Source organism: Nycticebus coucang, chromosome 4 (assembly GCF_027406575.1).
Source record: "Nycticebus coucang isolate mNycCou1 chromosome 4, mNycCou1.pri, whole genome shotgun sequence".
Lineage (NCBI taxonomy): Eukaryota > Metazoa > Chordata > Mammalia > Primates > Lorisidae > Nycticebus > Nycticebus coucang.
Window position 1 is genome coordinate 30203161 of NC_069783.1, and position 15448 is coordinate 30218608.

General features: G+C 45.2%; 1 protein-coding gene across 1 annotated transcript in view; it reads right to left on the reverse strand.

Annotated features, from left to right (window-relative positions):
- Positions 1-10634, reverse strand: part of MEMO1 (mediator of cell motility 1) — a 144819-nt gene extending 134185 nt beyond the window's left edge. The window contains 3 exon segments of the mRNA XM_053588048.1: positions 8977-9054; positions 9503-9539; positions 9541-10634. Coding sequence (XP_053444023.1) covers positions 8977-9054; positions 9503-9539; positions 9541-9768 — 343 coding nt within the window. The 5' untranslated portion in view covers positions 9769-10634.
- Between the last annotated feature and the right edge of the window lie 4814 nt (positions 10635-15448).

Genomic DNA, 15448 nt, shown 5'->3' on the forward strand with positions numbered 1-15448 from the left:
GAGTTCGCTTTTTTTTTTCTTTCGAAACTTTGCCTCAAGCCGTGACCCTGGATAGAATGCATGGCATCACAGCTCATAGCAATCTCCAATTTCTGGGCTCAAGCGATTCTCCTGCCTCTGCTTCCCAAGTAGCTGGGACTACAGGCGCCTGCCACAACGCCCGGCTATTTTTTGGTTGCATTTTGGCTGGGGCTGGGTTTGAACCCGCCACCCTCGGTATATGGGGCCGGCGCCCTACCGACTGAGCCACAGGCACCACCCAATTAGTGAGTTTTTCAATTTCAAATACACCAAGATATTTTAACACTCCAGAGCTTAAGGCGCATGTCAAAAAACCTAAGTTGTGTTTTCCCAGCTATACAGCCCCAGATATAATTTTATTAAATGTTCAGAAACACGGCTGAATGAAAACAACTTAAAAAGCAAAACTGGGCGACACCTGTGGCTCAAAGGAGTAGGGCGCTGGCCCATATGCTGGAGGAGGCAGGTTCAAACCTAGCCCCAGCCAAAAACTGCAAAAAAAAAGCAAAACTGCATTTAAGATACATATCATACAAACACTTCAGGAATGCTCTTTGAAGTCAGGGCATAGGGGTTCACAACTGTAATCCTAGCACTTTGGGGGGTCAAGGCAGGATGACTGCTTGAGGTCAAGAGTTTGAGACCAGGCTCCGCGCCGTAGCTCATTGAGTAGGGCACCAGCCACATACACCAAGGCTAGCGAGTTCGAGCCTGGCCCGGGCCTGCTAAACAACAATGACAACTGCAACAACAACAAAAAAAAAAAAAAAAAAATAGCCGGGCATTGTGGTAGGCACCTGTAGTCCCTATTAAGCTCAAAGAGTTTGAGGTTACTGTGAGCTGTGAGGTTACTGTGACGATATAGTAAGACTCTGTCTCAAAAAATAAAACAAAATTTTTTTCAGGAAGCATTAAAATGTAATATATCCCTCTAGGATTCTAAAATGTTCTCTTTTCCTTTTTTTTTTTTTGTAGAGACATAGTCTCACTTTATGGCCCTCAGTAGAGTGCCGTGGCCTCACACAGCTCACAGCAACCTCCAACTCCCGGGCTTAAGCGATTCTCTTGCCTCAGCCTCCCGAGTAGCTGGGACTACAGGCGCCCGCCACAACGCCCGGCTATTTTTTGGTTGCAGGGGCTATTTTTTTGGCCGGGGCCGGGTTTGAACCCACCACCCTCGGTATATGGGGCCGGCGCCTTACCGACTGAGCCACAGGCGCCGCCCTCTCTTTTCCTTTTTAAGAGACAGGCTAGTCTGTGTCGCCTAGGCTAAAGCACAGTAGCACAATCATAGTTCACTGCAGCCTGGAAAACCTGGGCTCAAGCAATTCTCCTGCCTTAGCCCCCCAAAATGCTGGGATTACAGGCATGAGCCACTGAATGTTCTGTTTCTTAACCCAGGAGCTGGTAACCCAAGGAATATTAAATTTGTGAATATTCACCAAAGTGTACACTTGATTTGTATGATTTTCCTGTCTATATTTTTACTTAATTTTTTTTTTTTTTTTTTAGAGACAGAGTTTCACTTTATGGCCCTCGGTAGAGTGCCATGGCATCACACAGCTCACAGCAACCTCCAACTCCTGGGCTTAAGCGATTCTCTTGCCTCAGCCTCCCAAGTAGCTGGGACTACAGGCGCCCGCCACAACGCCCGGCTATTTTTTTGTTGCAGTTCGGCCGGGGCCGGGTTTGAACCCACCACCCTCGGTATATGGGGCCGGCACCTTACCGACTGAGCCACAGGCACCGCCCTACTTAAAAATTTTTAATGTAGGGCGGTGCCTGTGGCTCAGTGGGTAGGGCGCCGGCCCCATATATGGAGGGTGGTGGGTTCAAACCCAGCCCCGGCCAAACTGCAACAACAACAACAACAAAAAAAAAATAGCCAGGCATTGTGGCAGGTACCTGTAGTCCCAGCTACTTGGGAGGCTGAGGCAAGAGAATCGCCTAAGCCCAGGAGTTGGAGGTCGATGCAAGCGGTGACATCATGGCACTCTACCAAGGGCGATAAAGTGAGATTCTGTCTCTAAAAAAAAAAATTTTAATACAATGTACTGCTACTTCAGATACACAGCATACGTATATCCAATCAACCAGATAAATTATAGATCTTACTATGAAAGGTAAAATAATAAAGATCTTAAGGAAGAACACGGGACAGTAACTTCATGACATTCAAGTTTTGATTTCATAAAAAGAAACAAAAAAGTACTACTCAATAAATAAACTGGACTTCTTTAAAATTAAAAACTTTAACTTGCTAATCATCAAGATTCTGAAAGGGCCATCCATCTACAGGGTGGACAGGGTGGAAGATATTTATAATACATAAAACTAACAAAGAACTGTATCCAGAATAAACAAAAATCTACAAATCAATATAAGAAAAGTAAACAATTCAACAGAAAAAAGGGCAGAAGGTTTAACAGACACTTCACAAGAGCAGAATTCTAATGGCCAATAAACATAGGGTCCCTAACATGAAAAAATGTTCAATTTTATATTAGTCATCAGGATAATATAAATTAAAACGACACTGCATCGCAGCTCAATTTACAATCGCCAAAATGTGGAAACAGCCCAAATGCCCACCAACCCAGGAATGGATTAACAAACTGTGGTATATGTACACCATGGAATACTACTCAGCCATTAAAAAGCTGGAGACTTTACATCCTTTGTATTAACCTGGATGGAAGTGGAACACATTATTCTTAGTAAAGCTTCACAAGAATGGAGGAGCATGTATCCTAGGTACTCAATCTTGATATGAGGACAATTAATGACTTAGTCCCCAGGGTGGGGTGGGGGAAGGGGAAAGCAGAGAGAGAGAAGGAGGGAGCGACTTGGGGGAAAGGAAGAGCATTGAGAGGAAAGGAGGGAGGGGCATGGGAGAAGGGAAGAGCAGAGAGAGGGAAGGAGGGAGAGGGTGGGGTCTCGGTGTGTGACACACCTTTTGGGGGCAAGACACAATTGTAGGAGGGACTTTACCTAACAAATGCAATCAGTGTAACCTGGTATCTTGTACCCTCAATGTATCTCCAGCAATAAAAAAAAAAAAAAAAAAGAACAACCACACTGCAATACCACTACACACCCTTCCACAACAACTAAAAAGACTGACAAAACCAAGTATTGGCAAAGATATGAAACAAGAACTCTTATACACTGCTGATGGGAGTGTAAATTTTTAAAACCACCTGTACAATTTTAGCAGAATCTACCAAAACATATATGCATAAACCATGACTTAATAATTCCACCCCAAGGTATATCCCCAACAAAAATCACACATATATTTACCCAAAAAAGGTGTAAGAATGTTCATAGAAGCAAAACTAAAAAACCAAATGTCCATCAACAGCAGAAGAAACTGTATTCACACAACCGAATACAGCAATGAAAATGAATAAAAAACACAACAGGGATTAATCTTAAAAATGTAATGTTAAGCAGAAGGAGCTCAAAGAATACATGTTATCTGACTCTATTGGTACAGAACTGAAAAACAGGCAAAATATTTCTATAGTATTAGAATACAAGGAACACAAAGCAAAGGGTGGAGGGGTATTTGTTGGGAGTTCCAGTACTGATGTTTCTTGATGAGGGTGCCCATCATCTGAATGTGCTTATTCATCCAGCTGTCCACCCTTCTGTATGTATGTGATACTCCTCTAAAAAATCTTGCATTCATTGGATACCCTACTACCAAGAATCTTTATCTATACTATGCTCGGAGACTTGATTGGCAGCAGTTCTACATCAGCCTTAGTGCTCTTCAATATTTAAATATCAGGGTGGGTGGTGCCTGTGGCTCAAAGGGGTAGTGCGCCGGTGCCATATGCCGGAGGTGGTGGGTTCAAGCCCAGCCCCAGCCAAAAATTGCAAAAAAGAAGATTTAAACATCAGTATCTCCATTCATATACTACCAATACCTACCACAAGCTAATCACCTACTATACAACTAACATTTGGTTAAATACTTGCTACGTATTAACCATGTACGAAATCTGTGCTTAGGTACAAAAATTGGGTAAGACATGGCCCGTGGCCCCTGACTTCAAGGAGATTATAATTTATAGAAGACAAGGTAAATGCATGAAGATATGCAACAGGATATTATAGGAGCACAAAGAAACATCAAAAATCGCCCAAGGGAGGAAAATCATCAGGATAGGTTTCTTGGTGGTGTTAACACCTAAGTCTTTTTTTTTTTTTTGTAGAGACAGAGTCTCACTTTATGGCCCTCTGTAGAGCGCTGTGGCCTCACACAGCTCACAGCAACCTCCAACTCCAGGGCTTAAGCGATTCTCCCGCCTCAGCCTCCTGAGCAGCTGAGACCACAGGCGCCCGCCACAACGCCCGGCTATTTTTTTGTCGCAGTTCAGCCGGGGCTGGGTTTGAACCCGCCACCCTCGGTATATGGGGCCGGCGCCCAACACCTAAGTCTTTAAAAGATGAGTAGGGAGGCAAAGGTGGGTGGGTTGCCTGAGCCAGAGCAAGACCCCCCCTCTCTAAAAACAGCCAGGCATTGTCGTGGCGCCTGTAGTCCTAGCCACTTGCGAGGCTGAGGCAAGAGAATAGCTTGAGCCCAAGAGTTTGAGGTTGCTGTGAGCTGTGATGCCACCGCACTCTACCAAGGCGACAAAGTGACTCTGTCTCAAAAAAAAAAAAAAAAAAGAAAGAAAGAGAAAAAGCACACTGATAAGAAACAATATGATGTATTTAAAGAAACAAGGAACAACTGCTAGATGTTGCTTAAAGGTAGTATAAATAGGTAGTAAGAACTAGAATAGGGTAGGGAGAAGGTGTCAAGTCATGAAAGGACTTAGACCTCATCCAAGAGGCAAGATGGATCAGTGAGGAAATGATCAAAGGAATAATATGGTCGACAAATTATTCAGGCAGCAGTAAATAGGACAGAGTTAGCTACAAGTAGAGTAGAGTTAGGAGACAGCTATGATGGTCCTGACAGAAGATAAGGGTCTGAAATAATTAAAACTGTAACAAATCATGAGGAAATAGACTAGATACATTATGCTGCTGGTCGGAAGATCACACTTTGAGAACCTATACTAGGGGTTAGCAATTTTTTTCTATAAAGGTCCAAACAGTAAATATTTCATACTTTATGTGTAGGACATGGTCCCTATTGTATTGGTTTTTTTGCTTTTTATACCTTTTAAAAATAAAAAGCCATTCTTTTTTTTGAGACAGAGACTCAAGCTGTCGCCTTGGGTAGAGTGTTGTGGCATCACAGCTCACAGCAACCTCCAACTCCTGGGCTCAAGCGATTCTCCTGCCTCTGCCTCCCAAGTAGCTGGGACTACAGGTGCCCGCCACAACGCCTGGCTATCTTTTGGTTGCAGCCGTCATTGTTGTTTGGCAGGCCCAGGCTGGATTCGAACCCTCCAGGTCAGGTGTATGTGGCTGGCGCCTTAGCCACTTGAGCCAGAGGTGCCAAGCCTCAAAAACCATTCTTAACCAGTGGACCTTACCAAAAAAAAAAAAAAAAACAAAAAAAGAAGAAGGCTGCTGGTTGTATTTGGGCTATGGGCCATAGTCTATTCACTGATCCCTGCTGCACACCAGTAAAGAAGTGAGGATTAACCTTCCTATGAGATTAATTTTCCTAAAATGATACTTGCATCGTATTAGTTTCCTACTCAGAAACCACCACTAGTCCTCAGTACCTAACTCTAATCACTATTAGACCTAACATTCATAATCATAGATACTTTAGCACCTGCCTACTATTACAGGCTCATGAACTACACCCTTGTGAACCTTCCATCGTTATTAAATTGAACTATTTAGATTTACCAGCCTCTGTATGTTTGTAGTGTTTCCCAATCCAGTGTTCTTTCCTACTGTTCCAAACCTAGTCAAATACCCCTCCTTCAAAGCATACTTTGAATCCTACATCAAAGTGATTTCACCCTCCCCAGAAATCTTAAAAGCACTATCTCAACTTATCTGATTATTTATTTGCTGCCTTGAGTTATTACTTTAATAAATAAACTGAAAATTCCTTGAGGGCAAGCAACAATTTATAGTAATCTTTATCAATGGATCGAGTTATAAGAAAAGATTAATAAAAAGGAAGATGTGTGTATATATATGTAATAGTTATATATTTACACACATACTTTCTTCTGAAATAACGAAATAACTGAAGCAAATGTGATTTTGCCTTTAGTTATATCAGTAATTGAACACCTTAATTCTATGGGACGCAAGCTGAATGCTGTAGAAACCATAGAATGACAATCCACAAACACATCTCTCTTTTCTATTCCCCACATATTTTTAGGACTAGTTTACTAGAGAAACCATAAAACAAGTAGAATTTTCCCAACAATGTTACCAGCGTAGGTATACTGCCATATTAAAGATAGAAGTTAGAAAAGCAATTTGAAGTTTAGGTATCTATAGTTTTATTTCATTTACTTTTTAAGATACAACACAAGCTTTTACACCTAAATTGCTTTAATTTCACAGTCAATTATTACCCAAGTTTAAAAAGTTACACACACCCCAAAAAGTCTCATACATGGTCTTAATTTTTTTTTTTTTTTTTTTAGAGACAGAGTCTCTCTTCGTTGCCCTCGGTAGGGTGCCATGGCGTCACAGCTCACAGCAACCTCCAACTCCTGGGCTTAGGGGATTCTCTGGCCTCAGCCTCCTGAGTAGCTGAGACTACAGGCACCCTCCACAACACCCAGTTATTTTTTGTTGCAGTCTGGCCGGGGCCAGGTTTGAACCCACCACCCTTGGTATATGGGGCAAACGCCCCACTCACTGAGCCACAGGCCCCGCCCACATGGTCTTAATTTTAAGTTTCTCTACAACAATTCATACGCCAAAAATGGCATTATTGATATCACTCAGAATTTAAGGAAATAAGAATACATTCAAATTTTTCAAGAAAATAATGCATTTTAGTTCACAATTGACAACTGTAATCACAGACTTTTTTGAGCTGGATTAAGGGATTCATTTTATATTTCAGAAGATACACTGAAGACGATTTTCCAAGTCCAAAGTGTAAGCTATGTCCTATTATCCAAAGAATGTTCAAGAATCTATAAAAATTCCTCCAAAATCACTTGCCCACATTCCATTGGAAACAATAGAAGTTTAAAACACTTATAGAAAAGTACAGAAAACCAAAATGAGCAAAAAAAAAAAACATGGCCAAGAAAGAAAACCTGAGATTTTTAAACTCTTTTAAATTCTTCAAAACAGTATTCCAAACATGGAAGAAAAAGTTTAGTCATTTACAACCCTGAAAAGGCCATTACTCATTGATAACTAATATTAATAATACACTGATGTTAGGACAAACTCAAGAGCCAGGAACTCCCATTTCCAAACTCCTGTTTTGCCACTGGCTCAGTATAAGGAGTCTTGGGCACATCACTGAACTTCTCTAGTTTTCCCATATGTTGAACAACAATAGCTTAACTGACATTCTCCGTTGTGAGAACTGATAAAATGTTGATGAAGTATTCTAGGATCATGAAGAAAGGCCACGGTAACCACAAATGTCATATTTCTTTAATGCCAAACTATAGCTACCTGTTAGCTATAGCTGCAAATCCAATCATCACAATTCTTCTGGGTCTTAACACAGCAAATCCTCATTGAGTCAGTAAGATGCATGTATTAATAAGGAAGTTTAGCAACCCCAGAAAAATTTATTTTCTTCCAAATCTTTTTTTCTCCCAAACCATCTCACTGTCCAACCCATACGATCCCATTTACATTAAGAAGCGAGGTCTAGTTATTGATAAGCCAATACCAAATGACTGAACAGTATTAGGAATCACAGTGGAATTGTTAACAAACCAGAAATCTGACTCCTGAAAATAATCCCAGAAACAGGCATTCTAACAAGAGCTTTATTAAAAGGAAAGTCCCTACACTCTCTTACATAGAGAACTCTAAAATGTTGTCAGACAATGGAGACAGAAGATTAAATTCGTTCAAAGCCTAAACTAATTTGTTGGGTAGTCCAGCACCTGCTCGGTGTTGGGCGACTGGAGATCGAGGAGGCTGCTCAGGAAAAGTGCTGATGCCATCTCCAGCTGCCCCTTTCGTGAATGACAGCAACAATGCAAACACTGACAAAAGAACTGGGAGGCCACCCAAAGCCCCTGTTTAGCACTACTTCTACTCTAACCCCAACATACAAGGCGACAAATCTCGGAAAGACCCTCCTCTGACAGCTCTCTCATGAGAAGACCTTGTCTCCAGTCTGGTAACATGAAAAAGCACTACCCTTCACTCCTTCCAGTAGAGCGGAGCGCTTAAAGGTGAGGGAAAACGCCGCCTGCCTTTCCAAAGTGCCAGAGGCAAAACGCGAGAAGACTTCCTCCCGGGCTGGGAGCGAGGCGGCTCGGTGGGCAGCCAGAGAAAACTCGCGCGGGGAGAGGGCGCCCTTCTGACCGCCGCCAGGGAGGGCAGGGAAGCGGAGGAGGGAGCAAAGCGCGTCCCCCACTTGGCAAGTGGGCAGAGGGTCGCTGCCCAGAGGTGTGGTGAGCCAGGCTTGGCGCCCGGCACACGGTCCTTCCCGGGGATGGCAGCAGCGGCCGGCCGCCAGCTTCCAGCGACCCAGAGCAGGCGACAAGTAGACTCGGATCCGGGAGCACGTTCTCTCCGTCAGCCTGGTCCCGAGGGAGGACGCAGGCTGCGAGGCAGCAACTCTCCCTCTCCGCCAACTCTGGGGAGCGTAAGGCCGGCCGGCCGGCCGGCGGGCTGCCGGCCACCCGGGTGGGGGAGGCGGCGAGGTCGGCCTCGGCCCGCTCCCTCCGCACGCGGTCCGCGCCTGGCGGCCCGTCCGCTCCCTCGTCCCCGCCCGCCGCCGCCGCGCGGCCCGGCCGCCGACCTCGGCCGGCCGGGCGCGGGGCCAGGCGGCGGCGGCCGCGGAGGGCGGGGGGCCTGGGGCCCTACCTGAGGCTGTGTACCAGCTCCCGGCGTGACTGGCTTCCCGGCAGACCACTCGGTTGGACATCTTGGTGCCTGTGCCGCCTATGGTGCACGAGGATGAATGAGGAGGCGGCGGCGGCGACGGCGGCAGGAGCGGCTCCGCGAGGGGACGAGACACCGCGGGCCCAGCCCAGGAGGAGGCGGCAGCGGGGAGGGGATCGGCCCGGCCCAGGAGGAGGAGGAAGAGGAGGTGGCGGCGGCCCAGAAGGAGGAGATGGCAGCCGGGGCGGTGTCGGTAGCAGCAACAATCACCACAAACTCCGCGGACCGCCGGAAGATGGGGCCCACGGCGGCTTCACCGAAGCCCGGAAAGCCCTGGCCCCGGCCCCCGGAGTCGCCACTGCTCCCCAGCCGGGGCTGGTTCCGCCGAGCCGCCCCCACGGCCCCCTCCCCTCCCAGTTGGCCTCCCGAAGCCACCGCCGGTGACCCCACCCCCGTGACTCCGCGCCCGCCCCCTCCCCCCACCCCCCGCGGGGCTCCCAGCACCCACCCCCACCCCCGGCTGGGCCCTCCTGCCTGTCCGCCCGCCCGCCGGCCCCGCCCCGCTCCTCCTCCCGGCCGCTCGGCGAGGTTAACGGCGGAAACCGGACAGGCCAGCCGGCATTTGGGGTCGGGCGGCCCCGAGAACAGGCAGCTGTAGCTGCGGCTCCGCGCACACAAAAGCCCAGGGCCGGGGCCTGAACCGGGGAAGGCAGACCCAGAGAAGAGCCAACGCTTCCTTACTCGCCACTCTAACGAGTCCTGCCCACTGAGCATGCCCAGCACTGCTGCCAGGCCCGCCGAGGAATCTCAACGTGCACGCTCCGCTCTTCCGGGGTTTAGCAGCAGCAGAGGCTGGGGGTGGGGGAGCGCGCAGGGAGCAGGACGCAGCCGCAAGGCAAACCCCCTCCCCCAGCCAACTTCCTTAAATGAAGAGCACCGAGGGCACGCAGATGAGGCTTTCCTGGAGGAAAGTTCAGGTGGTGTTTCCCTTCCTACAGAGGAATCCTTGGTGGATTCGCACTCTCAAGGTTTCATTCCTAGGGATGCCAGTCTGTGGCCACACCACACCAAAAGTTCATTTGCAGAAACGGGCACGTGGTAAAGTGCGCCGCTGGTCCTTCAAATGTTAGTTTTTGCTTTACGTGGTCAATGTAACAAATTTATCTTGTTTCATGTTACATTTATTCACGTGCATGTTTTATCTCCCTTAATTAAAGTGCTAGCCTCAGTTATTCTCAACTGTAAAATGGGGGTAACAACAGGGTGAACGGAGGTTACGGAATGTAAAGGAGCGTGACAGGATAGGCATACAAAAAATATTATTTCTAGCTTACGTTATAAATCCCATTATTCCACATAAGCGTCAGAAACAATTCCTTTACAATTGTGGAAGAATCACAGCAACGGGGGATAGCTTGCTCCTCTGAAAATGTCCTCCTAAAGTCACCATACATAGGGAAAATAGAAATTATAGCTAAATGTACCTTTGTTTACAAAATATTGTCTACATGTTGGCAACATCTTTGTAAAATTTTATTATAAAATACATAAACTATTCCAAAACTAGATAAAGAATAAGCAAAAGTTCCTTCTCGTCGATGAAAATTTGGGGGTTATAACCATAAAATTGTAAATCTGAGTTTTACAATAAACCTGCCCCTGGTAAAACCCCAAAGTACAAAACCAACTAATATTCAAGTTTAGAGTTTCCTAGGGCTATAAGATATACTACAAAAAGAAAAAAGGCACCATTCTGTTCCCTCTCCAACATTTTCCAAGGATTTTGTGTGAAATCCCTATCCTAAAACCTGGTCAATTATTAGAACACGTCTGACTTAATTCTACAAAGTTAATTAAGCTAAAATCTCCACTGAATCTCTATTCCATTCATTCGTTCATTTTCAGAGACAGGCTTTCCTTCTGTCGCCCAGGCTGGAGTACAGTGGCATGGTCATAGCTCACTACAGCCTCAAATTCCTGGCCTCAAGCAATCCTCCCACTTAGGCCTCCCAAAGTTCGGGGACTATAAGCATAAGCTACCACACCTGGCCAAGTCTGTTCTTATTATCCCCTGCTCCTAGCAACAATTGTAAGTCTCATTCCAAACTAGCAATCTAATTTAAAATTAAGATTCCTCCGTATTAAAATGCTCAGTTGGATACTTCTTCCCCCAAAGAGTTTTTCTCACTTGTAAAACTCAGCAAAAACAACAATGACAACTAAAGTGCAAGTTATCCTGTATTGTCTCTAGAATATAGGGGAATTTTGTTGGGTTTTCTGGGGAGTTGGTGGGTGGTTTTGGGGGGAGTGGGCAGTTATTTTTTGTTTTGGGTTTTTAAGACAAGGTCTCATTCTGTTGCCCAGGCTAGAGAACAATGGCTTGCTGCAGCCTCAAACAACTGGACTCAAGCAGTCCTCCTGCCTCTCAGCCTTCCAAGAAGCTGAGACTACAGACAGCACCCACCACAATGACTGGCTAATTTTTTTTTTTATTGTTTGTAGAGACAGGGTCTCATTATATTGGCCAGCTAGTCTCAAACTCCTGGCCTTAAGAGATCCTCTTGACTCATCCACCCAAAGTGCTGGGATTACAGGCATGAGCCACTGTGCCACTAGAATGTTCTTAATGTAATACACGATTACTCCCCTGTCTGCCTTATTATGGCTACATTATTCAGGTACACTCTTGAAAGAAATAAGTTGAAAATATTCACTTAACCACCTCCACTAAATTAAAGAAAATTCACATAATGCAAAATGCATACTTTGCGTTCCAGGAGAACCTTACTTGGCAAAACTGTACAATTCTCATGTTATCAGCAAATTCCATTCTGGCCACCAGTGATATGAGTTTGACACCCCATAAACATCATTCATAGTAGTGGGCAAGGTGGGAACCTTCATTAATCAGACCGTCTTAAGAAGCACTGGCTTCGGGCGGCGCCTGTGGCTCAGTGAGTAGGGTGCTGGCCCCATATACTGAGAGTGGCGGGTTCAAACCCAACCCCAGCCAAACTGCAACAAAAAAAAGCTGGGCATTGTGGCGGGCGCGTGTAGTCCCAGCTACTCAGGAAGCTGAGGCAAGAGAATCGCTTAAGCCCAAGAGCTGGAGGTTGCTGTGAGCTGTGTGACGCCATGGCACTCTAACAAGGGCGACAAAGTGAGACTCTGTCTCAAAAAAAAAAGAAGCACAGTCTTCAAAAAATAAGAAGGCTTAGCCAGGCATTTTGGCAAGGGCCTGTAGTCCCAGCTACTGTGGAGGTTAAAGCAAGACAATTGCCTAAACCCAAGAGCTGGAGGTAAATAAGGCACAATCATTTGTCCTAAATCTAACAGTAGTGCACATACCTTCATTTTTTGTTGTTTAATTTTGCTTTCAATTGTCTTAGTTTGAAGGTTTTTTTCTTTTCTTTTTCTTTATTTCATTCTTTTCTTTTTTTTAATTGAGACAGTGTCTCACTTTTGGCCCTTGGTAGAGTGCCATGGCATCACAGCTCACAACAACCTCCAACTCTTGGACTCAAGCGATTCTCTTGCCTTAGACTCCCAAGTAGCTAGGACTATAAGTGCCTGCTACAACACCCAGCTATTTTTAGAGACAAGGTCTTGCTCTCACTCAGGCTGCTCTTGAACCTGTGAGCTTAGGGCAATCCACCTGCCTCCCAGAGTGCTAGGATTACAGGTGTGAACCACCATGATTGGCCACTTCTTTTTTCTTACTTTCTTTCTTTCCTTTTCTTTTTTTTTTCTTTCTTTTTTTTTTTTTTTTTTTTTTTTTTTTTTTTTTGAGACAGGCTCACTCTGTTACCATAAGCTAGAGTACCATGGTGTCAGCCTAGCTCACAGCAACCAAACTTATGGGTTCAAGCAATTCTGTCCCAGCCCCCTGAGAGCTGAGACTCCAGGTGCCCACCACAATACCCTCTGCTAATTTTTCTATTTTTAATAGAGATAGGGATGTGAATCCTAGTAAATGTGGAATGTAAAGGTCTTAGCAAAATAACTAAGAAAATGCTACAAAAGCTATGTTAACTAATGTGATGAAAATGTGTCAAACGATATATGAACCAAGTGTATGGTGCCCCACAATCATACTAATGTACACAGCTATGGTTTAATAAAAATAAAAAAAAAAATAGAGATAGGGATCTCACTCTTGTTCAGGCTGGTCTCCTGAGCTCAAGCGATCCTCCAGCCTCACCTTCCCAGAGTACTAGGATTATAGGAGTAAGCCACTGTACCCAGCCATGCACAAATATCCTGAAACATACATCCAATACTCACTCCAGTAGTCTGCACTAACAACTACAACCAACCACAGTATTAATGTGAAACTTGATATATTAGGATATAAATATAGATCCATTAAAAAGAATAAAGTGGGGCGGCGCCTGTGGCTCAGTGAGTAGGGCACTGGCCCCATATACCGAGGGTGGTGGGTTCAAACCCAGCCCCGGCCGAACTGCAACAACAACAAAAAAAAAAATAGCCGGGCGTTGTGGCAGGCGCCTGTAGTCCCAGCTGCTCGGGAGGCTGAGGCAAGAGAATCACATAAGCCCAAGACCTGGAGGTTGCTGTGAGCCATGTGACGCCATGGCACTCTACCGAGGGCAGTAAAGTGAGACTCTGTCTCTACCAAAAAAAAAAAAAAAAAAAAGAATAAAGTGGACTCAGGGCCCATACCACAGTGGTTAGGGTGCTGGCCACTTACACAAAGGCAGATGGGTTCTAACCCACCCAGGCCTGCTAAACAACAATGACAACTGCAACAAAAATAATAGCCAGGCGTTGTGGCAGGCACCAGTAGTCCCGGCTACTGGGGAGGCTGAGGCAAGAGAATCACTTAAACCCAAGAATTGGAGGTTGCTGTGAGCTGTGACAAGGGTGACATAATGAGACTCTGTCTCAAAAAAAAAAAAAGAATAAAGTGGTACTATGTACTGGTGTGGAAAAAGTTTCAAAAAAAGTGAAAAGGCAAGCCTGTAGCACTTTGGAAGGCCAAGGTGGAAGGATTACTTGAAGCCAGGAGTTCAAGACCAGCCTCAGCAACATAGCAAGACCTCTGTCTCTACAAAACATACAAAAATTACCTGGATGTGGTGGCACCTGTGCCTGTAGTCCACCTACTCTGGAAGCTAAGGCAGGAGGATCACGTAAGCCCTGGCATTTGAGGTTGTAGTGAAGACACCACTGTACTCTACCCCAGGCAATAGAGTGCAACCCCGTCTCTAACAAAAAACAAAAAAAAAGAAAAAGGGAGTGGGAATCAAACTGCAGAATATGTAAAGTATGCTACTATTTGTGTAAAAATGACTATTTTCATACACTTGAATACAAAAGGGTTACTTCTAGAAATTACGTAACAACAAACTGGTAACAGTAATTGGGTGGCTGAGGTATAAGGATGGACAAAGGATTTAATGTTTTCAATATATATCTTTGTGTATCTTTTTAATTTTGTGCCAAATACATATATTTCCTATATCAAAAAAATCCAATTTAGTAACATCCTTAGTTTTTCAAATTAACATGGCAATATTAAATTAACCAATTTCAGATTTAGCTAATCTACAGCTGACAGACAACTTTAGGAGCCCCTCCCAACACTGAAAGCCCCCTAGATCAAGAAGATATTCTAAAATGATACAATGTTTTCAACAAATCAGGGAGCTGAGAAAAGAGTTGAGAATAGAGACATTCTTTTGATATTTTTTTTTCCTTGAGACTGAGCGGCACTTTTTTGCCCCAGGCTAGAATATCATGATATTATCATAGCTCACAGCAACCTCAAACTCCTGGGCTCAAGACATCCACTTTCTTCAGCCTCCAGCAATCTGCCATGCCACCCAGCTAATTTTTCTGGGTTTTTTTTTTTTTGTTTGTTTGTTTTTAATTGCAGTTTGGGGCTGGAGCTGGGTTTAACCCGCCACATCCGGTATATGGGGCCGGCACCCTACTCCTTGAGCCACAGGTGCCTCCATGTTTTTTTGTTTTGTTTTGTTTTTTTCAGTAGAGACATGGTCTCAATCTTGCTCAGGCTACTCTCAAACTCCTGAAAGCAATCCACCCACCTCTGCCTCCCAGGTTGCTGGGATTACAGGCATGAGCCACTGCACCTAGCTCTTGATTTCAATTAAAACCGGTGCTCTATGGGCAGCGCCTGTGGCTCAGTGAGTAGGGCACTGGCCCCATATACCAAGGGTGGTGGGTTCAAACCCAGCCTCAGCCAAACTACAACAGAAAGATAGCCGGGTGTTGTGGCAGGCGCCTGTAGCCCCAGATACTCAGGAGGCTGAGGCAAGAGAACCACCTAAAACCCAGGAGTTGGAGGTTGCTATGAGCTGTGACACCACAGCACTCTTCCAAGGGTGATGAAGTGAGACTCTGTCTCTAAAAAATTAAAAAATAAAACTGGTGCTCTACTGGGCACAATGACTGGCATCCGGAGTAAGAC